Raw genomic sequence first — 25,036 nt, 5'->3', positions numbered from 1 at the left:
ATATATCTTCTTGGAGACCAGCATTCAGTCCACTACAGTGAAATTGGCTGGGGCCACAGGAATAGCCAGGCTGGATGACAATGACCTGAAAAGCTATCAGCTTTTCAGGTCTAATTGGCAAACCAGGATAGCTATAACAATATGAGGCTTATCAATGTTTACAAAGCTTTCCAACCATGAAATTGAATACATATAAAATGCACAAGAATGGGGCCTGGGGTTTGTGGGTTCTGGATCCCGGGCGTGGACCTACACACTGCTCATCAAGCCATGCTGTGGCAGCGACCCACATACAAAATAGAGGAAGATTGGCACAGATGTTAGCTCAGGGTGAATCTTCCTCAAGCAGGAAGAGGAAGGTTGGCAGCAGATGGTAGCTCAATCTTCCTCACCAAAAAAAAAAAACAAATCAGAAGATTAAAACTGCCCAGAGAGACTTTACATCCCTAGGAGCAGCAATCTGTCCTTGGGGACAAAAAGGGATTGGGGAGAAAAGTCTCATTCCTGGGATAGTGTCGAGTCTGGTTACAGGGAATTGAGGAAATGGAATTTTCCACTCCTTCTCTCCAGCCATCCTCCATTCCAGAGGATATATGTGGGTCCCTGGTACTAAAGGAAAGTTTACAGGATAACCACATTTATTTCATCCCTTCCTAAAAATATGAGATTTATAAGACCTGGGAGAATGACCTTGTGAATCTGTGGCGGAGGCTGAGCTAGCTTCCCAAGCCATGCCTTATAGAGGACAATCTTAAAAGCCCTTAGAGAGGGGAGAAAGAAATGTGGAAATGATGCTAACTGTATTGTCTCATCCTCCTCCTCTAGCTGACAGGCACTCTGAGAAATGGTTGAGTAGCTGCCACAACCAAATGGAACTCTCCTTAAAAATCATCACACTCTGGTCCTTTCTCCCTTCTGCTGATGACAAAACAGGAGCCATAAATTCCATCAAAGTTTCCATCCATTATTTTCTGAACGGGAACAGTGAGAGAATCCCAAATTGTGGCAGTGGGACAGCAGCATAACTGGACTGAGGTTTGGAGCCCATTAGAGGAGCATCCACCGTTGGGTGTCCTCTAAGGAAGTTGCCCTGAAACCAAGCTTGGTATGTGAAATAGTGGCCAATGGCAGAAGAGGATGGAGCCTGAACTGCCCAGTGGTGACCCTGCTCCTGCTGTGTGGCAGACTCTATGCCACAGATCCACATCCACTGAGGGAGAGCTGGGCAATGAAAAGGTTGGGCCATGACTGGTTTTCAGATCAGAGGCTGTAGAGTGAGAAGCAGAGGGAAGAGGAAGAGACCGCTTTCCTTTTAGTATTTACAGTACAAATTTCCTAAGAAAGTATTTCAAAATTATCATTGTACTCATGCTTCTATCCCGTTCCTGGTCAATGGGGCATCGTTTTGCAGAGTAGCAGAGTATATGAAAAGAACACCAGAAACAGAAATCTTGGGCTCTAATCCCAGTGGCAATGCCACCAATGGTGTGTAATCTCAGTGAAGTCAGCTTTCTCAGAGGGGAAGGTATAGGACTAAAGGATTGTCCTGCTCTAAAATTCTGTAAGTCTCTGAATTGGCTTCTTTATTAATTTCAAACTCCTCAGCCCAACATTTGGAACACTTTACCCACCCATCTCCATCTCACTTCAATTCTTATCATTTCCCAACATGAATCCTGTTTTCCAGATAAGCTAATCAACTTGCCACTCCATGTGGCTTCCTTGTTTCAACATTCGTAATTGGTGCAAGGGAAGAGTATGCTTATTTTTACTACCTTCTGCTCTTAAGAATGTCACTTAATTTCTTCAAACTCCTTTTCACAAGTAATCTACTTATGGAGGCCTATTGATGAATTTTTTCCATATTTTTTCAGTAGCTTCGTGTGCAACACTCTTCGGGGTCAGCAATCAATTCATTCAAACATTTGCCAAGTTGCTATCCAAATTTTATAGCCTGTCTTTCCTGTGTTTGGGCAGTATAGCAATTTTAAATTAAAAGAAAAATATTATTCTCTTAAGTCTCTTAAGTCAGCATGTCCTTAAAACCTTTTCATGTGTATTGTCTCCTAGTTATACTATAAATTTCTTATCATGAAGTTCTTATATTCCATAATAGTATTTTCTAATTTCTTCCAGTAAATAAGACAAGTCTGAATGTTTTAGGACCAATAAAAAAAATTGCAGGGCTGGCCCAGAGGTGTAGTGGTTAAGTTCGCGTGCTCCACTTTGGTGGCCAGGGGTTCATGGATTCCGATCCCGAGCGCGGACCTGCGCACCTCTCATCAAGCCATGCTGTGGCGGTATCCCATATATAAAGTAGAGGAAGACTGGCACAAATGTTAGCTCAGCAACAATCTTCCTCAAGCAAACAAAAAGAGGAGGATTGGCAACAGATGTTAGCTCAGGGCCAGTCTTCCTTACCAAAAAAAACAAAAACAAAAAATTGCTAACCATCTAGCCATCCATCAGTACTGCATCGACAAAGTGCTTGGCCCAGAGTAGGCATTCAATAAATACTTTTGCATAAATATGTAAGTAAATTAATCCACACCTTTCTACTGAACCATAATTATGTATATATACACATAAAAATACCTACCATTCTCCTCCTCTCTTCAACATGTTGACCTTAACACCTGGCAAAAACATCAAAAGAAATTAAAGAAATCTAAAACTTAACAAAGATATCTTTGTGATTCACCAGTATGTGGTAACTTATTTGCCCAAATAAACTTTATTTTTAACAACATATATAAGAAATAGTTGAAAACATTTCAACATACTGTTATATGAATTGTTTCTGTGTACAGATTCAAAATCAGAGATAGGAGCTTTAGGATTAGATGATCATCATAATTAAAAAATTAATTTATTACTCCTAACACAGAGGATCTCAGTGTCTCTAGAATTTTCTCTTATTATATTAGAAAATATATATTTTATCATAACTCCAGTAACATTTTCATAGTATCTGTTATATTATTCATAGTAGATGTTATTTATTATGGTCCTGAATTACTCCATAACTGTAGATAAATATAATGAATGATAAGTTGTCTTATAAAATGAGTTGAGTCGTTTTTGATTTGGGCAAACTCTAATTTAACATAATTCAAGCATCACTGATGGAACTTAGGGTGGGTGGAGTCTTCTAAAAAGGGAAGCTTCTGAGATGTTCCTGGGGGCATTGGACTTGAAGGCTAGCCTCTTAAAAATTTCCTGGGGACTGAGAATTTAAAGTTAACCCAATTGGGACACTTTTGTTGTTGTTATTTTCCTTATACTATGTAAGTGTTAGAAAGGCAGTAAAAAAAATTAACATTAGCCCTTAAATCTAAGGGAAATAACAACAAAAAATTGTATTCCTTAATTTAAAATATCCTAACAGTTGAAATATCATCTTTAGCATGAACATTTCTCTGAGCTTCTTGGATTATATGCATCTTACCCATGATTCTCCTTATTAGTTGCAGCCCTCGACAAAATTTAAAATAAGTAAAGACTGTCCCCTCTCTGCATCTTTTTCATCTTCTCCTTCCCAACCATTGAGGTTCTCCTGTGAGCCATGAGTAGGTTTATAAACACACTGACCCTCTCAGTAGCTTCTTGTGCAACACTCTTTGGGATCAACAGTCTGGGGAGTGGAGCAGAGTAATCGACATTGCAGAAGAGAACTTTAGGATGATAGCAATGTCTGAGAACAATTAATTTCCAAAAGTTAGAGTTTAAGCAGCACTCTGATATCTAGAGGGGGGACATCTTTCTTGACGAATCAGACCTTAGCATTACCAATTAATAGATATGCATAAGATAAATCTTTTTCCCAACCTTGTATTGATAAAGGAAGGGAGAGGTTTGGAAGGAAAGAAGAAAGAATGACTACAATCAATCACCTTGAAGATTTATCAGACAAGGCCCATGTTTCCCTGACTGATTCCAAACTATTTAATGAAGATTCCTTTTCTTAAGTAATAAAGAAGACTTTAATATAGAATTCCAGGTTGACAGGTTTTTTCCGAATACTTTAAAAAAGTTGCTGTACTTTGTCCTATGTACAAAATATATCTTTTCTTCTCTGTTTTTAAGATTTTTCTCTTTACCAGTGATTTCAAGTAACTTTATTATGATGCCTTTGGTGTAGTTTTCATCATGTTTCATGCACTTGAGGTCCATTGCACTTCTTGGGTTGGAAACATTTCAGCCATTTTTTCCAATAGTTTTTCTGCCCACTGCCCCTTGAGGATTCCAATTAACACGTGTGCCTAGGCCGCTTAAAGTTGTCCCACAGGTCATTGATGCTCCAGTCATTTGGTTTTGGTCTTTTTTCTCTCTGTGTTTTATTTTGAATAGTTTTATGACTATGTCTGCAGTGTTTAATCTACTGTTAGTTCTTTAAAGTGTCCATTTCATCTCAAGTATTGTATTTTTCACTCTAGAAGTTTAATTTGCATCTTTTACATATTTTCCATGTGTATACTTCCATACTTAATATGTTCAATCTGTCTTCTACTTTCATGAGCATATGGAATATAGCTACAATAACTTTTAAAATGTCATCACCTACTAATTCTATTGTCTGTGTCAATTTTGGATTGTTTATATTGACATCTTTTTCTCTTCACTATAGGTCATATTTCCCCACTTCTTTACATGCCTAGTAATTTTTTATTGGATGCCAGACATTATGATTTTGCCTTGTTGGATGGGTGATGGCTATTTCTGTGTTCTTATTAGTATTATTGAACTTGGTTCTTAGCCATAGTTCAGTTACTTTGAAACAGTTTATCCTTTTGAGGCTTTCCATTAAGTTCTATGAGGTAGGATAAGACAGAAGTCATTAGTCTAGGGCTTATTTTGCTCCACTCTTGAAATAATAACTTTTTGAGTAGTCTATCTAATGTATATTGAAGTAGGACTAAAATCCCACGTATAGGAACATGAACTACTCTCAGCTCTGTGTGAGCTGTGGTGACTTTGTTCTCCTTCAGCTGGTTCTCATTTCTTTACATGCATAAGCTGATTTGTACCCAACGGAAGACTTGAGGGGATCTTCTGGAGGTTTTAGGAGCTCTTTCTCTGTTAAGTTCTCTCTGCACAGGGGCTCTGCCCTGCAATTTCTAGGTGCTCTGGCTCCCCAGATGACCAGTTCTATCTCTTCAACTCTGGGAAATGATCACCCCCAGCCTGAGTTCCCCCTCCCTGCACTATTACCTGAAAACTCTCTTCAAACACTGAGCTGAGGCCATCATAGTGCTTACCTCCTTTATTTCCTCTTTCTTAGGGATCACAATCTTGTGCTGCCTGATGTTTGATATCTGAAAACATTGTCCCATGTATTTTGCCTACTTTTATGGTTGTTTCAGGCAGGAGGGTAGATCTGGTCCCTATTATCCCATCTTGACTAGAAGGAGAAGTCCAAGTAATCTGTTTTTGCTTTTTAGTTTGTTTTTGTTTTGTTTTATTTTTCATATAAATCCTTTTCCACAAAACACTTAGTAATAGTTCACAGCACACAATGGACTTTTTATAAATGTTTTGGATTGAGTGAAATAAATCTTAAGGAAAAAGAAGAAATTCTGTTCACTTACATTTTGCTCAGAGGAAAACTTATCTGGAGAATTTAGTGGAGGACACAATTCTGAGATAACCAGTTCTATTCTCAACTCTGTTCCTGACAACTTCTATGGCCTTAAGTTTTTATGTCTAAGTTTTCACATAAAATAGTAACGAGTGTTGACATTCCTCTCTGAAATTAAGACAGGTTTTTTTTACATTAGATTCAAACAAGGACAGTCTTAACTAAGATTATTTTGAAATTCTATCTGTATTGCCTTTGAAGTACTTTAACAATTGTGAATGTTATCTGTTTATAAATTATTCATTAATCATTATCAATAAGGGAGCTTATTCCAAGTCATGCTCTGGAAATCGTCTGATAAAGTCACCATTAATAGCAACACTAATGGTATGTCTCAAATAGGGGGACAAATAAAATTATTTCTCACTTCAACAGTGATAGTCTTCTTAGCTTCTACATTAACTAAATGACTTAACGGGTCCTTATTATTAAATGTCCCCATTTTTCCACAGAACATTTCTATTATAGCTAGATGGAAAGAGCTTATACAAATTTTTGGTGTATTTCAAAAGGAAAAGTATATAAACTTGCTGCATCTTTTCCCGCCCTGCCCCCTGGTTCATATCAAGCCATCTGAGGCATCCAAAATGAAGAAAACTAAATAGCACAGATACATGAGAGACTTCTCTATTTTCCCTGAAACTCATGTGCACAGATCTGCAGACACAGTTGCCTGATGTGTTAGAAGATTTAGTTTCAATCCAGTACACAAATGCTCTCAGTAAAGGGACAATTTATGGCTGAAAACATTAGCTTGGCACCACACACCTTTATCATCAATACTTTTAGTGTGTGAAAGTTCACAAGAGAAAGTGACCACCAAACACTTGTATATTTCAAATCCAAACATTCTCAGATCTCAAATCAAAAATATTAACCCTACCTACCATAAATATCAGAGTTATGTACATCATTGTTATACTAGACCCCCAGACCAGTAGAATCCGCACCATCAGGGAGCTTGTTAGTAATGCAAGATTCCAGATCCCACGCCAGACCTACTGAGTCACAGTGTGCATTTAACAAGATTCTCAAGTGATTCATGAACATGTTCCAGTTTGAGAAGCACTGCTGCCCATCACCTTGCCTCCTTAACTCAGTGGTTCAACTCAAGGTTTTACCCTCCATAAACTGTGCTTCTCTTACACTGAGAAAAACCATGCCTCTTGTCATTATACAATAATCCTAGTGTTGAAGTGAATCCTATTTCTTGATGACAAATGCAACTTATAGGCAACTCACTCACTTCAGGTGAGTGAGTGAGGTGCTGTGGAAAACCATTCAAGAAAGCAAGGATCTTTCTTTCCTGAAAATCTGTCCCAGATCTCTTGATTCTGAATTATCAGACGCTGTATACGACTATACAATATTAAAAATGCAACTCCCTCATGATTATTTCAACAATTAGAATTTTCTAGAATTTACTCAACCCCCTAATTTAAAATAAAACCAACTTTCATTGTTCTGATGGAAAGGTTGCATATAGTTATTCAAAACCCCAATCATAATAATAGAAATTTAGATGAAGAAGGGATGCTAGAGGTTATTTAGTCCTCTTGTTTTAGACCACCTCTTGCTGCACTTAAAGGAGAGTAATCTGCAATCAAAAATTGCAGAACTCAGGGCTGGCCCAGTGGCACAGCGGTAAAGTGTGCACGCTCCACTTCGGAAGCCCGGGGTTGGCAGGTTCGGATCCAGGGCGCGCCCGGACACTCCACTTGTCAAGTCATGCTGTGGAGGCGTTCCATATGAAGTAGAGGAAGATGGGCACGCATGTTAGCCCAGGGCCAATCTTCCTCAGCAAAAAGAGGAGGATTGGCATAGGATGTTAGCTCAGGGCTGATCTTCCTCACAAAAAAAAAAAAAAAATTGCAGAACTCATTATTTATTCTCTATATAACTGATAGCCTGCCAGCTTCTAAAAGGAATTTGTTATTATAAAAGACCACTGTATAAAATAAGACAAATTAGATTTGTAAGAAAAAAAAAAGATGTACAAAGGGAATGAAGCAAATATATCAACCACCTGGCCTGTATTTACTGAGATTACATATTAAATTTGGTTCTTTGCTTCCTGGAAATTAAGGCAAAAATAGGAAGCAAAACAGACTATATAGCAAGTTAGCGTTTGCAATCCCATGTATAGAGTCCCAGTTAAGAATATTAATAACTATATACTTCATTTTGCTTTTTAAAACCTTCTATGCCGCTGATCAATTCTTTGAACCAGACTTTTATCTAAAGGGTTATATTTCTACAAAAAAATGAAAGATGCTTAAATTTGATTCAGTGTCACTCTAACTGTTGAATAAATTTCAATATACAAGAAAAATCCAATTCCCATTGGCCTGAATAATCCTGAATCCTTAATAAATGAAACTGGTAAGGACAAAGATAAGGTTTAACTTAAAAAATAAATTAAAAATACTTTGACTTCCTAATGCTTGATAAAGTTATATCTACCTGGTCAAAACTCTCTGGTTAAGTATCCATGAAACAACTGGTGTTATGGAAATAAAGTGCTTTTTGCCCAATACAGTCCTTCCCCAGATGAAGACACTTTGAGAACCAACAGTGTTCATGTACAGTTGTATTGGCTTATTTCATGACAATTTTGGTGTTAAGACCAGAAAGAGAATACTGAGTTCTTGACTAGGATTTCAAATACCATCTTGGCGATTCACTTTGAATGAGTTCAAATCTATGGGGAGTTTTACTTTTAAAAGAATGGAAGCAGTGAACATCAATCTACCAATGCAAAAAAATAATAATGAAAAGTAATAATTTTCAGTAGCCCTTCAGTTATTCACAGGAAAAGAAAGTAGTCATAAAAAGTTTTTCTAACCTGGCAACATGTGTGTATGGGGGGGGGAGGGTATGTGCGTGTGCTGAGAAATAGGAATTAGATGAAAGAGCGACTTTCTTAACTATAGAATTATTTAACAAGGGGACACTGGAGCGTGTTGAATTTTCCATCTTAAAGGTAACTTTAAGAAGTGAGTAAACCATAATCTGTCCATATGCCAGAGATCCATGTTTTTTTTTTAAGGTAAAGCTTGGGATAGACACGCCCATGAGGGGAAGGGGCAGTTCTAAAGGAACCACACAGCTTGGAGCAGTTTACCATTGGCAGATACTCTCCATGCTCTTATCTACTTCAATCTAATTTCTCCCCCAGTCCTTGTCAATACAAGTCAGCCATCATCTGTGAGCAGAGACAGCCCTGTGGACGGACACTGAGCGCGCATCATCTCCCACTATCACCATTATCTCCAGGCTCTCCCTGGCTGCGTCTGAAGCTCCCTTATCTCCTTGACCCGGCTAAACCAAGAAAAATGTCTGGTTGTTCTGCTCTAAACTAAAACTTGAAAACCTCACCGTGGGGATTAAACTATCATATCTTTCATGTCTATATCCATCATATTAACTAAAGAGCTAAATAATTTACACTGTTTTGTAGAACACTGTTAAAGGCTATCGTTACTGTCTGCCTCCGTTTATAAACTTCCGTGGGAGGGAGAAACAAGTAACTCTTCTCTAGCTTCCTGAACACAACTAAGCTAAGTGCTTTTGTTTCATTACTTCATTTATTAACTCCTTAAAACACTCTGTGAGAGGTATGCAGTATAATTGCCTTTAACAAAACAGCAAACTGAGGCACAGATAGGTTAAATAACTTACCCAAGATCTTGCAACCTATAAGTGGCGGAATCAGGTTTCAGAACTCAGGTATGTAAGTCTGTGATCATGACCTCCACACTACATCACTTCCCATAAATAAACCTCACAGAGTTTCGCTGTGAATCACATTTGATGTAAAATTGCTATTCATGAAGGTCCTCTTCCGAAACAAGTCTTCAGTTTATGATGACATCCTATTTGCCAGCAGCAGGATCAGAGCTCAGAAAGATAAATATTTTACTCAGATACCATTCATCCTTACCAATAATTTAGTATTTTTATATACTTCACTGTTTCCTCCTAAGTATATGTTTAAATCTCCACCCTTTTCTTCTGATTCTGATTTTTATTCATTTCTTCTGATTTCCCTTGGTGTCAAAAGATATATAATGATTAAGTGCAGAAGCAACAAAAGATAAAATATTTTAGAATAGCCAAGGCCTGATTATTCTGATCTTTTTCAGAGAATATGATATTGTGAACGTTTGAGGATCACTTATTTGAAAAAAGTTGGTTTCTTATGATTTGCTAAATTAATTCTTTATTGACAAAAACATGATCAATTTAACTGTTTTTTTCATTGTTGCTCCCTTATTCTTTATAGTTTTCTTTTCTATAATAATTAAATATCAATAACTTATTTATGTGATCTCTTTTATAGAACATGAGCTGGCCTAGAATGACAACCTCCTCTTGCAGATCTGCAGATTCTCCCCCAGACCCTAGTGTAAAGTAATGTCAAAATAGAGGCGTATTAAGCTTTTGCTGGATAATGTGCTTTTAAAAAACTTTTTTTTACTTTATACAAATAATTTATGAATACATTCTGTTTTTCAGAAATTTAAAACGTGGAGACGAAATCAAGCTACCTTTGAAAGCCACCTTCAACTTTCAGTCCTGCCATCCCCATAGGTAACTATGCGTATTACAAACTTAACGTGTTTATTTCCACCCTTTGTTAATGTTTTTACATATACATCATATGGATCCAGAACTACTATATATATTGTTTTTTACATGTCTATGTGTTTCACATACTATAAATATTCTGCAACTTTCAGTTTTTATTGTACAATGTCTTAGAATTCTGTTGCTATTACCAAACATGGGTATTACTCATTCTTTTTAACTGTTGCATAGTATTTCATAGAATAAAAATATTAAGATTCCTTTAACCAATCCCCGTACAGAAACATTTAGGTTCTTTCCAGAGTTTTATTATTATAAAGGTTGCTGGAGTAAATACTTGTTTTTATGAATCCTTATATACCTGCGTCATTCTAAGGTAGATACTGAGAAGTAGAATTTCTGGGTTATGGCATACATCTTACTCCAAGAGACATTTCTGTGCCAGGAAGTTATAGTAGGGTCATAAAGGCTCAGGCACTAAAGTAGGAACCTCCTCAATCCTGGAGTCAACAGTTATAAAAAATCTAACAATTTAGCAGCAGTTGTATTTTTCCAATGGAAAACATTGTAGTTGGAATAAAAGAAAATAGGCACTAACCCTCCTCTGCTGCTAATTAGAAGTTATGAGCCTGTCCAGATTTCCATTTCCTCATTTACAGTATCAGGGGACAGGACTAGATGATTCATTTCTCAGAAATGTTCCAGATCTACATAGCGTATTTTTGTTCTTCATTTATTCATTCAGTCAACAAGGCATATATATAGGAATCTGCAACATTTCCATAAGGACTTAGCAAGAAATAATACCAGGATACAAGGCAATGTATAAACAGGTAGATATCATTTAAACAAATTTATCTAGGCCACAAAATGTGTGCTTTCCAAAAAAAAAAAGAAAGAGTATGAAATATAAACACTTATCATTTATTTATTTTAATTTTTTGTCAGAAGGAAGCAGCTGCTTGGTACACCTTTATCTGCAAACAATAAAATCTAGAGTAAAGTTATCGTCCCCCACTCCACCATACCACTCAGGTGGAGGCAGAGGAGATTTGTTCCAACAGGCGCTTTCATGTTTCTTGTGGCCCCAAAGCAGTAGTTGTCTGGAAGAGCTGTGGCCAATACTGAGACTTGCAGTTCTGGGGGCTGTTTCTTGTGTTCTCCAGATTCACAGCTCCTAATTTCTGTCTCGAGGCCCATCTGTTGGATTGTTCTCCTAAATACAAGTCTTCTCATCAACTGTACGTATAATGTGCACACGCTGAATAAAAAAGGGGCCAAGACTGGGAAATATGGGGGAAGGGCTTTCCTCAAAAAGAGACTTTTGAATTTAATACGTATTAAAGACCAAAAAGAAAAATATAACCATTTTTATCTAAGTTGTTAAGATTCCTCTCCTTTAGCACTGAGTCTGTGCATCTCTTCATTTATTTAAGTTTTCTTTGAAGTTCTAGTAATTTCAAAGGTTAATGGATTATGAAAGGACACAGAAAGATGCATCAAAACACAGACAATGTAAAATAATTCGTAACACTGAAGTATCAGACTGCTGAGAGGACAGCCAGAAATAAAGTATATAGAGTACACTTTATATACTTTTATACTTTCCTCATACTTTATACTGAGGAAACATATGACAGTGTCAAGACTACATTTAACAATTACAACACACACAAGGAAAAACCTAACCAGGGCAGAACTGGAAATAAGTTCCTCTTTGGCAATGCTGTCTTTGGTTCAATAGATCAGGTCACTTTCAATTTAGACAGTATCTACCCACACAAGATGGAAAATTGAAATGTTCTCTGAGTAGGTGATTTCAAAGTGTGGCTTCACTAAGCCTTTGTCAATTATATCAATTTGATTAAGCTTAATTCAGTTCAGAGAACATTTATTACGCACCAGGCATTCTATTAATTGCTAGGGATGTAAACATGACAAAACCAGATCTCTACCAAAAAGAGTTTACCTTCCATTGGAAGTATTTCGAAGTTCTCAAATCTTAAAACCAAATTAATTTCAGAGTGTGTCACTTTTAAACAAAGAAAAGAAAAACAAAGAGGGAGAGAGAAACAGCTTATATATCTCTTTTTCAAAGACTCAGCATGATTAACATAATAAGGAAGTCATAGCTCCAAAATATTAGAAGTCTGTTCTGGATAATTCAAGAAAATATGTTTTTTCCCAGTTTTAATATTTTGTAACAAATTGCTTGTGGGAAGCAGGATAGTGGCATGGAAAGAACACTGGACTGGAAGTTAAGAAACTAGGTTTTAGCTATTTCTCTTTCAATAACTTATAGTGTGTACTTGCATAATTTAATTTCACTTCTATAGACTTAACTTTCTTTAGCTGCGAGAGAAGCAAGGAGTTAAATAATCTATGGCCCCTTTCAGCTTTAACTCAACAACTGAGTCAGCTGTTAGGCTTCCAGTTATTTGCGTAGAAAAGTGGCAGATCAAGGTGGCCCGGATAGGTCAGTTCAACGAAAGCCAAGAGAAGTTGAAACGTGTTCAATTATTCAGTAGACCATCTGCTGCTCTTTGTATATCTTACCTCATGGTATTGGGTAAATACTCTTCCATTGATCATAATACTTTGCCAAGAAGGTATTTAATGAATTTAATATTTTAGAATAACAGTAATGTTCATCAGACAGCTCATACTTAGCCTCAACCTTCTATTTTAAGTCCTTTTTTAATAGACTGGGGCCACTTTTCTGACTGTGAATAAATAATATGGTAAGTAAAATTTAACATTTCTTTGGTTCTGTTCATTTTTAAAACTATACTGTACTTAAAATCTCCATCATGTAAAGGTTAATACTTAATGTTTTTGCATCTTTCTTCTAGAGATGGAATGTAACAACAAAAAAATCAACCAGATTGTTAATCAGTGTATCACAGGCATCTAACTTGCTGCTATGCTATTTATTTATTGAATTCATTTATGCAAAAATAAAACACCTGGTTAGAATTCTATTCATGATTTAGTTGATTTATTAAAATTTCCAAATGATATTTCACTTTTTTACTGATATATTTAGCCTCTGGTTTATAGATGTAAATTTTAATTTAACTTATGCATTTGATGTTCCCATGAGACAAGAAAAAATTATATTTATTTGGGGAAATACGTAGCAATAAAGTGAGGATAACTGCCCTAAAATCTTGTACACATAACCATTCTTACATTCTTTCCATTCCTAATAGATTTTCTTTTTGATTGGACAATAAACGTTTTAATTAGGTCTTCCTTTATACTTACTGTCAACCTATACTTTCAATAGCCATTTGCCTCACAATCGTTAATGATGTATAACTTCTTATGGTAGAATTAGGCCCATTCAACCTTAGTTCTGTACATACTTTGTATGGTCAGTGGTTCCTCATACACCAGACTCAACAAAGAATTCCACTCAAATCATTTATCTCCATCTCTTCCAGGTTCAATGGTGGGCCCAGCATTGTCCATTCAAGTGAGTGTTATACACTTCTCATCCAAAAGCTCATCTGAGGTAGACAAGTAAAGGTAGCACAGATAGTTCAAGGCGTAAATTTAATCTAATATCCGACAGGGGCAGGTGTGGTATAGCAGTGCTTCTTTGATCTATTCCGGTAGGACTGCCATCTTATCTCTCATTTCTCAGACTTTCAAAGGATTCTGTAACAAAAGACATTCCATTGGTTATGGAAAAGCTAAGAAAGGTTTAGACTAGCTGGCACTCTCCCTAGTGTCAGATCCAATACATTCAAAAGAGGGAGGCAGGGTAACAGACCACCAGAAAAATAATCCAGAATGGATTATTGTTCTTGTTATTAATATCATTATCATTATGATTAATGGTGTTCCTTAGAGCTGGTATTTGTGCCTAGAAGAAAAATGAGAAGACACACCTGGATTATAACTGTAGAATGCATATGTGTGTGTGAGTATGTGTGTATTTTTTTTAAGTAAATAGTGGGAAGGGGTGTGGTGCTAAGGTAGCATACTAAAGTAATAGTAGCAAAGATTTAATGGAATAATCTGGTAAGCAAAGGAAAATGCTAAAGAGGTATTTCAGAGAATTATTTGTGAATAATTGTATTCTGCAAGATGAATTATGAGTCTCATCTTTAATATGTGTCATATTGGTTTGTTATCCAGGTCATTATTAGAATAAAAGTTCTCAATTCTAGGAATAATTGAATATTAGTATTAAGATTGTGTAAGTCTTTCCATAGAAGTGCTTTGGTATGTCTGCCTCACCATCTGCTGTCTGCATAATGCAGAAGATACTATTAATATTTCTGTTCTAAGGCTAGTAATAAAACATGTTTCTGAGATATATCTTGAAATAAAATTAAGTACTCTATTAATTTGTCCAAAATAATGTTCGCCAAAGCTTAGTTTGTTTGATTTCTGCAGTATATTATGCAATGAAATCAAACAGCAATCTACATAATCAACCTATTTGAGAGAAATGGCAAAAAGGAAGAGAAATAAAACATACATCATGGAAGTGTTTTCTATCGTGATTGCTAAGGCTATGCTATATCTTATATTTCTTTATGTTACTTGGCATCAATTACTCAGTAGATGATTATGAAGTCAGGAAAACCGAACACAACCTGCATAGCAAAAGACAACAAAATGCAAGAATGATATGTTTTATATTTCTAATCTATCATTCAATAACTATTTCCTTCATGACTATTGTGTATTAAATACTGTTTTAAGTTTTAGGACACATAAGAGAACAAAACAGACAAAAATCCCTGAACTTGTGGAGCCTATATTACCTTCTCTCCTTAAAGCTGTTATATATAACAACGTGTTAATATGGTCATCAGTTTCTTTATCACAGGCAGTACAAAGAATTGCAACTTCTACAAATGCCATCCGTAGTCACAAAGAAAGCAGCTATCAGCCCAGGAACATAGGTTAGAAAAGACAGATGGTCACCTATCTGTCTGTCTAGCCCCTCCAGCAGGTAACACCATCCCTAGCTTCAACCTCTTTGAAAGACATACTTACGACGTTAGTAAGAGTGGCTTTTGAAAAAAAAATAGACTTTGCATTCAGAATCTGTTTGTTTAATGATAACATATTATGGTATAAAACCATCTTTTGGCCTTTGGAATCATTTCCAATCGTTCTCATCTAGGTGAAAGCTGCAAGCTTTCTGGATGGATTGTTAAACAGTAACCACATCTCCTTATTCCTCTCTTACATTCTCTTATTCACTTCTTCTCTTTTTTCCCTGACAAATAGGAGAAAGTAAAGAGAGGCCCAGTGGTGTGACTGATAAATTCTGCTTGGTGAAGAACAACTACCGGATTCTGGGGAGACACATTAAAGTTCAAGGATGACCTGGATGATTCTAGGACTTTAACTTTTTTTGATTAGAATGTTAACTGTTATTGTATCAGTTCCACGGAGATGAGAGAAAATTAACAACCATAGAGTCCTCTCATCTATCATCAAGAGGCACAAACATTGGGCAACTACTACGTATAAGCCATGAACCATACATTGTATGGTTCATAATAGTAAAAGATAATCTCTGCACTCAAAGAAAAAAATATATAAAAATACATTAAAAAACATACATACATATATATATATTCTACCACTATGAACAATGTATGGTTCATGCATATATATTCATATATATATGTATGTATATGTATACATACACATATATGTTCATACATATGTATGGTTCATATATATGTGTGTGTGTGTGTATATGTAAAAGAAGTGCATAAATGTCTAAAAAATACAGAATGATGTCATATTCCACACCTACACCCGCTGTTCACCCCACATTCAGACCACTCTTGCTCATGGAGGTAGAAAGCTAGAACAAAAACTTAGTAATTTTTATATACAGAAAGATGGCAATCATGAAAACATATCCTCATGGCTCAATCAACTAATATTTACTCAGTAGTCAGAGACATCTTGCACAATTAAAGATTTGCAATGGCCCCTGCCCACAAAGGAGATTAAGATATAATAAAGAAGAAAAACAGAAAAAAATACGATAAATGCAAATACACATGGATAGATCACAGAATTATAAGAACAAAGCACATTAAAAGGAGGATTAAGCTTGTGTCAGAGAGAAAATGAATTTCTTTTAAACCTTTAATCTTGATCCTTGCAATTTTAAAGATCTGGCAATTGTTTTTCAACATTTATATGGCAAGTTATTTAAATTTAATGTAGTCTTGCATCTTTCATTCCAAATCTATTTAAGTCCTTTAAGAGGTTCTCTGACCAAGTAATTTGCATTACTTCTTTCCTGTTCAGGTTTTTGTGCTCAACATTGCCTAGTTTTGATAATAACTAGCAATTATGTCAAGATGGAAAGGAAAATCTTACACTGTAAGAGAAATGTTACAATAAAAACAACTCTGACACGACTGATAGAGGGGGAGGAAATTCTCTAAACAGAAATTCACATTTCCCAGGAGATCTTAAATTTCAATACCAAGAAACTGCTTCAGACCTGAAAAGTCTGTTCTATCCTCTGTAAAGAAAAAAGGGATAGGATTACAACGGTTCAATTCTTCCAAATCACGGGATGATACAGTAGTTAAAGTTTTTTTTTTTTTTCTTCAAGTTTTAAAACATTTTATTTGCATATTAAAAAAATTGTGCATTCCAATAATTAAAATCATTTGAACAAAAAAATGGCACTCTGATTAAACTGCATTTTACAGCCTGCAGGACACCTTGGACCAGCTTGGTTTTACTCTAGATTTCACTGTCGTCCCCCTAGCTTCTTCCTTCACCAACATGCAAGTTCTTTTCCTTCCCTGCCAGCCAGACAGGCAGATGGGAGAGGCAGGCGCGGCCTTCGTTGTCAGTAGTTCTCGCTTCTTTGATGTGAAAAGGGGCAGCACAGTCATTTAAACTTGATCCAACCTCTTTGCATCTTACAAAGTTAAACAGCTAAAAGAAGTAAAATAAGAAGGCAATGCTTGTGGAATGTACAGTGCATATTGGCGGCGCACGCCTCATTACTATTCGCCTGCTTGCTTCTCCTGTTCAATCGTTTCTTGTGAAGGCAGTGGATTTTTCTCTTGCGTTTCTGTCTTCTTCAATTTGGACTTATCGAATTTCTCAATCTCAGCCATATCGGGTTTGTCAGACATGGTTGCAGAGGAAGCGGAGCGAGGCGCGCGAGCGAGTGGAGACGGGTCTGCGAAGTAGCCGCCGCCGAGTCTAAAGTTTTATTTCCACAAAATTATGAAGGCTATTTGAGGAGTGAGCTGACATCCTGGCTGTGCAATCTCCAAAAGTCCTTCACTCGAGTGTGATTCGAGGTGTGTCTCGAGCCTGTGACTGATGGAGGATCCTGGGCATTTGGCAGGCTAGAGTCTGTAATATAGAATCAGCGCCATCCAGCTAGTGGTAGCCGAAACAACAAGAATTGATGATAATGATTGTTTCTCCATCAGCTGCGATTCACGTGTTTTTTAGAGTGAAAAAGCAGATTTGTCACAGGTGGTATCAGACAGGATATTGAGCACAATTTGGTAAAAATAAATAAACCTTACTATTCCATTTATCCATTAATTTTTCATTTTGGAGGCTCACTAAAACAGATTCAATCTAAGAAAAAAAGTTGGTGTGCCAAGAACCAAGAAGATAGCAAACCACACAATATTCTCTGCTGCTTATAGTATATGGTGCATGCCCATATGATATGGGAAACTTCCAGTGTCCCAGTGTTACAGCAGCATGGAGAGCCTGGCACTCAGGGAGGCCTCACTAATGACGTGACGCTGGGCAAACCCTGCCCAGGCAAACGACTCACTTCACTAACAGGCTAACGAAGAAGAAAATTAAGTTTTAAAGAATGAGGAAAAATGTGATGTAGGAGAAATATATTTCTAATTCACTTAATGAATACCATACTAATAGTAATAGGCTTAATAATAATCTTTATTTAATAGACGAGATGAAAACAAATATCATCACATGCCAAAGTCATTTTCCAGAGCTCCCAATTTCCCATCAAAATCAACCAAATTCCAATTTCTAAAGCATTGTTTTCTGTAATTTGTATTTTAAGATAGTAGGAGCATGCTTTTGCATGCTTAGACTCTACTTGAAACATTTTAGCCTATAGAAGAATCTTCAAGCAAATTATTTTAGTGTATGAATTTAAGTACATTCACATAGAATCCTCTATTTTCAAAGAGGGAAAAACAGATTTTAAAACCTTTAATATATTGCACCAGTAAAACTGGTCAAATATAAAATAGTTTTTAAATAATTTCAGTATAAATTCACTGAAAAACATTTTTGTACTTTAAAAATTAAAATATGAAATGCGTTAATTTTACTGAATAGAAAGCACCTTAAAACCAATTTTTAATAATTTCGGAACAAGGCTGACTGCATTCTCTCTATACACAATGTCTTTTCTTTGCACCTGAATCTCTTTAAATGAGAAACATCTGGCTGTGTTTAACATATATCATTTAATATTTGATGTGGCTACTTGTGTGAGAACAATTCAGATTTCCTCAAACTGAACTATGGAGACGTTGCCACTTTATTTTCAGTAATAATATTTATCATTTACAATTTTATCTTGATACATGGGGCCCAAAGAAAATACCAGAAGATAACTCTTATTTTGTTGTAAAGTACTTTTCATTAGGAAATGATACATCTTAAACTTAAAAATTTGAATAAATGAATAATCAAATGCATCATATTTTTGTAAATAGTACTTTGCTTTGCTACTAATTATTGACTAATGCTCACTGAATTCAAGAAATATTTACTGAGTGCCTAATCTGATGTGAAGAGACATAAAGATAAGTAATCCACAAATCCCTGATCTGTAAATATAATCTAGGATGGGAAATAAAAATACTTTATATGTCTTTGTAAGAGAAGGCAGAATAAAAGAAGTGGCATAAAAATTAATATAAAGAAAATTCAAACAACTCCAAGGAATTTGATGTACCAGGAAGACCTTCACAGGGGGCTTTGAAGATGGGTCTTGGAGAATAGGTCAGGGCATGTGGGCTGGAGGGGAAGGGGTGGCTATTCCATGCAGAGAGACACACATGCAAAGGCATGGAGATGAAAAAGCACGAGTTCTATCTGTGCATCAGTGAAAAGTCCAATTTGGTTAGAATATAGGAAGACTCTAAGGAAATAATTGGAAATAAACCTGAGAAGGTAGGCTGTAGGTAAAGTATGGCAGCCTTGAACTCCTGACTTTATTCTGAAGTAAGGAGGCGTCCTGGAAAGGGTTCGAGCAGGTGGAGTGATGAGATCAGATCTGGCCAACAGATTACATCATCAACCATGTACATTGTGGGAAAGAACCAGCAGGCTCTGAGAGCCCAGGCAAGAAGTAACAGAGACCAACATAGGATAGTGACCTTGGAAGTGGGAAGGAAAGATAGATGAAACAGAGGGAACCTAGACAACTAGGTAAATAATGGAAGGTAGGAAATGGAAAAGATGAAATAAATTTGGCATCTAGGTGACTAGAAAACTAGTGTTAGAGTAGTAATAGATAATTCCAGAGCAAAACGATTTTGCACAGGAAATTGATGAGTTCCATTTCGAACAAGTAGAATTCAATATTCTAGAAAGGTTATCAAGGAGGAGAGGTCCAAAAATCATATCACCTTTTTTTCATGTAAGTAGCAGCCTTACCAGCTTGACGCATCAAACACGATGCTAACTCATTTGCCAAATCTTCTGAAAATGTCTTGGTTGAACCCTGACTTTATTTTTGTCCACAGCTTCTCAGTCTCATTTCACTCGCGTTTGAAGTAGAATCAATCTTCCTGGCTCTTATTGTTTCTATCCACATTTCCTTCTAACTCAAACAATATTTGTTAATTTCTCATCACATTTCTTCGCTCTTTTAACACCATACTAAAATAAGTCTTGCCCACCGTCTTACCCTTTTATGCTAATTTATTTACAAATAAATTCTATTTTTTCCCCTAACTATGCTCTTTGCTGTTTCTCCCCAGTTAATACATTTTAAATAAATGTATGTCTTCCCCACTTAAAATGAAACCATTCCATTTTTCCTCAGTGCTAGTTTCTGTATTTTTTTTTTCACTGATATTTGACGGCAAATGGGTGTTGTTTTTCTGGGAAGATTTGATAAACTCACAAACCTGAAAATCTTTATCACCTTTGTCCCTCAAATCTGCTTGAAAACCAGCATCACTATAAACTCCTAGGATAAGGTACAAATAAAATAAGCCCACATTCAAGGTGCATATTGAGGAGCTTGTCACTTGATTGCTGTTTCTTTGACATCTCTCCAACCTTGCCTCCCTCATCCCGGGAAAAAGTTATTCCACCACAGATTTCTTTACTTAAAGTAACAAAGGTCAAGTTTTAATCTCATTTTACTAGAATTCCTAATTTGAAATATACTTGTAATACTATTTGGCTAAATGCCCTAATCAAGCCACCAGTGGCCCCTGCCGTCATGCACCCGTGGCACTTTTTACGTAACTCCGTATGTAATGTTATAGTGTAGTCATTGTTTGTTTTTCCATCAAATTGTGAGATCTTTAAAGACAGGGCTTTCACCCTCCACCTTGATTCTCATATGCCTCATGCCTGGCACAGTACCTGACACGGAATAAGTGGGCTAATATTTGATGAATAAATACATGAAGAAATGAATGTGCAAATGCTGGAGACAGACCTAATGGCCAGCCTGGGATCCTTTAGAAGCACTATGCTTAAAATGTTATGTCTATTTCCTTGATTCTCTCTCCTTCTGGTAGTTTTCAATTTAACTACACATAAAGCCAACCAAGTTAGAATTAATTTTAAAATGCATGAGATAGTATATCATATGCTTAACAAAATCAATATATGTTAAATATACCCTTTTAAAAAAATTAACATTGTCAGTAATGTTTCTTATAATTTACTTATATTTACGTATAAATTAAATTATACTGTTTTCCATCATATTACCATCGTGACTTTTTATGATTATGAAAGTAATGCGGTTCATGGCAGAAGGCTTGGTAAATACCAAAAAGCATAAAGAAGAAAAAAATTCATTCATAATTCTACAGCCTAGAAATACCACTATTAATTTTGGGTGCATGTTCAGCATACGTTTTGATACATGGAATTATAATTTGTGTACAATTTTGTATCTTGGTCTATTTTTTTTTTCATTTAACATCATATTGTGAGTATATTCTTTGTCATGAAACAGTTTTAGAAAACATTTTTAATGGCTATATTCTGTTCCCTTTGAAAAGAATACCATAATATTTTTTCCTATCCCTCTATAAAGTAGGCATTCGGATAATGTCTAAATTTTTAGGGTTATATATACTACTATAAGAAACATTGCTGTAATAAAATGGCTATTAGCTAAACAACTCTGAATGTTCAACCCTATACCCAGTTGCTAATTACATTATTTAATTTAATCTTCATGATTTTCTATGAGATAGATACAGTTATCCACATTTTACAATTGAAGAAATAGATTCAGTGAGAAGGAAAAAGTAACTTTCCTTAGTCACATAACCGGTCAGAAGTAGAGGAGATATTTGAATCAAGACTTGTCTGATGCCCTAGCTTCTCTCTGACCAGGAAAACCCCAGCTCTGATTGGACCTTTACAATTAAATCCAAGACGGCAAATTATTGAGGCAGAGACCAACTTTTTAAAATGCTGTGAGCACTTTTGAGAATGTGTGTGTGTCTCCTAATCGGCATTAAGAGTAATTAAGTTTTAAATCTTTGCCATTTTCAGAGATGAAAATTTTAACTGTTATTTATTATGCTTTTATTTGATTACAGCAAAGTTAACTAAAAACAGGTTAACTGGTTTCTTATGTCTTGTAACCATTTTTATCTCCTATTGGAGAATTGTGTGTTCATATCATTTTGCCATTTTTCTATTAGGGACTTTGTGTTTTTCTTATTGATTTGTGTGACCTCTATATACTAAGAATATCATATTTTTCATATTTGTGATAGTTTCCTAGTTTAGACAATTTTGTTTCAATTTTTCAACATACAAAAACTCACTCTTTTCTTTTGGTACAGTTTAGAAGACTTTATGTTTTAGAGCAGTTTTAAGTTCACAGCAAAATTGAGCAGAAGGTACAGAGATTTCCCATATACCTCCTGCTCCCACACATTCATAGCCTCTCCCATTATCAACATTACCCACCAGAGTGGTACATTTTTTACAATGGATGAGTCTACATTGATCCATCATTATCACTCAAAGACCATAGTTTGTATTAGAGTTCACTCTTGGTGTTGTACATTCTAAGGGCTAGGACAAATGCGTAATGACATGTATCCACCATTATAGTATCTTAAAAATTTACATTTTTAAGAGTCAATTCTATCAGACTTTTTTATTTCTGTCATTTGTACTAGTAAAGATTTTTTTATTTATATATTTGATGGCTATTTCTTTACAAATACTAGGGGAATTTTCTTTACAAATATCTTGCTTTATTTTACATAGTTTAGGTAATCATTTTTATAATAACCTGTTTCAGACACACAAAAAGCATATGGAATGATGTAATTATATGGAGCTATAACGCAGCTTAAAAAATAAAACATTACTTATATAACTAAAGCCTCCTATGTGATCCTTCCAATAATATTTCCCTTCCTTTTCTCTAGAGGTTATTGCAATTCTGATTTTGGTTTTATCATTCTCAAGAATGTTTTATCATATATTTTGTTATATATTTTAAGTCATCTTGCATTTATGCTTTTTTTTTGTACATATGGCATTGCTTTGCATGTATAAAACTGTTTTGTGTATGTTATTGTTTCACTAATACTATCTTACTTATGAATTCTCTTAAGGTTGTTTCTTTCATTTAGTAATATTATTATTTTGAGATTTATCTGTGTTGATACAAATAATTGGTAACTCATCACCTATTAAGTTAGCCGATTTAAAAATTAAGTGAAAATAATTAATCCTGGTGTTTTATTTTGGGTTCCCCAAAAAGCAGACTCTGAGATGAGGCTTCAAGTGTACGTGGTTTATCTGTGTAGCACAAGGAAACTCAGCAGAAGAGTGGGGAAACAAGACAAGGAAGGGAAGACAGTGGATTAAGAGTGTGTTATGTAAATTGGTATAGCCACTATGGAAAACAGTATGGAGGTTCCTCAATAAATAAAAATAGAACTACCATATGATCCAGCATTTTTACTTCAGGATATATATTTGAAGGAAATGTAATCACTATCTCAAAGAGATATCTGCACTCCCATGTTCATTGCTACATTATTTACAATAGCCATGACATGGAAACAACCTAAGGGTCCATCAACGGATGAATGGATAAAGAAAATGTGATATATATATATGTAAAATAATATTATTCAGTCATAAAAAAGAGAGAAATCAGGCCATTTGTCACAACATGGATAAACCTTGAAGGCATTATACTAAGTGAAGTAAGTCAGATAAGAAAAGACAAATATCGTATGATCTCACTTATGTGTGGAATCTAAAAAAAACTAACTCATAGAAGCAGAGTAGATTAGTGGCTACCAGGGGTGGGAGAGTGGAGGAAATGGATGAAGGTGGTCAAAGGGTACAAACTTTCAGTTATAAGATGAATAATTTCTGAGGATCTATTGTACAGCATGGTAACTATAGTTAACAATACTGTACTGTTTATTTGAAAGTTGCTAAGAGAGTAGATCTTAAAAGTTCTTACCACACACACAAAAGGTGGTAACTATGTGAGGTGATGGATGTGTTAACTAATCTTATTGTGGTAATCATTTTGCAATATATACATATATCAAATCATCGTGTTGTACATCTTAAACTTACACAATGTTATATGTCAATTATATCTCAATAAAAATGAGGAGAAAAAAGACTGTGTTATGAAGCCAGCTATCACTGGTGGATGGGTGGCTGGAGCTTAATCCTGCAGATAATGGTGTAAAACACACACTTCAAAGGGCATTTATTCATCAACTCCCTTAGGCATTATTTGAGAGCTGTTCCTGGAGTATGTCGTTTCCGAGCATTTCTGACCAGCAACACACACCTGGATGGAAATGCCTTTTGCATCCCAGAAAAAGTCCAAGCACAGAGATACAGATGCCAGCAACTGGAAGTCACCTGAGCGCACCAAAATGGTACAGTCCAAGGAGGCTGAGGAAGACAGGTGTAGCATCTACTATAGCCAGTGACTATAGCCACATGTGACTGTCCATATATCAAGAGGCTTAGAAAAGTTGGTAGTAAGGCAACTTCATAAAAATAATTATATGTATATTCATCATAGTGTTATTTATAATGTTGAAAAAAATAATAAATAATCTAAATGTCCAACAATATAAGAATGGTTAGGAAAATTATGTATGTCTGATGGATGAAGTTTTGCCATTAAAGCTGAGAATTATTAAGATTATACCAGTATAAGAGAAAAGCAAGAAAAAGAAAGGAAAGAAAGAAAATGAGACAGAATATTTCAAAATGATAACAACATGGTTATGCTAAGGGGGTGGACTTATGTAGTTATATTATTTTTATATTGAAAATGTTTTTAAAGAAACATAAGCATACTATAAAGATCATCATAAATATTTTAATTATAATTTCGGCTTTATATATATAACTTCTGAGGTTCTATATAAAATCTCACCTTGTCATCCAAAAATCTTGTGAAATAATTGAGTTTAGTATTAATGTCCTTATTTTACAGATGAGGAAACTAAGTCTCAGAAAGGGCCAAATGGCTGGAAAGTGATGCAACCATGATTAGACTACATTTCTTCTGACTCCTGGCCC

General features: G+C 35.5%; 1 protein-coding gene and 1 long non-coding RNA gene across 2 annotated transcripts in view; both read right to left on the bottom strand.

Annotated features, from left to right (window-relative positions):
* LOC147914543 (uncharacterized) overlaps window positions 1-25,036 on the bottom strand; it is a 487,630-nt gene that overhangs the window by 424,354 nt on the left and 38,240 nt on the right. The window lies entirely within an intron of this gene.
* On the bottom strand, window positions 16,884-17,439 carry LOC101402577 (thymosin beta-4-like). The gene has a single exon (XM_087444042.1). The coding sequence runs from the start codon at window positions 17,371-17,373 to the stop codon at window positions 17,242-17,244; it is 132 nt and encodes a 43-aa protein (XP_087300168.1). The 5' UTR covers window positions 17,374-17,439; the 3' UTR covers window positions 16,884-17,241.

The sequence above is a fragment of the Ceratotherium simum genome, chromosome 19 (assembly GCF_057802395.1).
Source record: "Ceratotherium simum simum isolate JZ-2026a chromosome 19, ASM5780239v1, whole genome shotgun sequence".
In the NCBI taxonomy this organism is placed as follows: Eukaryota; Metazoa; Chordata; class Mammalia; order Perissodactyla; family Rhinocerotidae; genus Ceratotherium; species Ceratotherium simum.
This window is presented reverse-complemented; position numbering and strand designations above follow the sequence as displayed.

What these genes read in the sequence shown, in the direction of transcription:
- LOC101402577 (XM_087444042.1), bottom strand. Translation starts at nt 17,373, where the DNA reads ATGTCTGACAAACCCGATATGGCTGAGATTGAGAAATTCGATAAGTCC.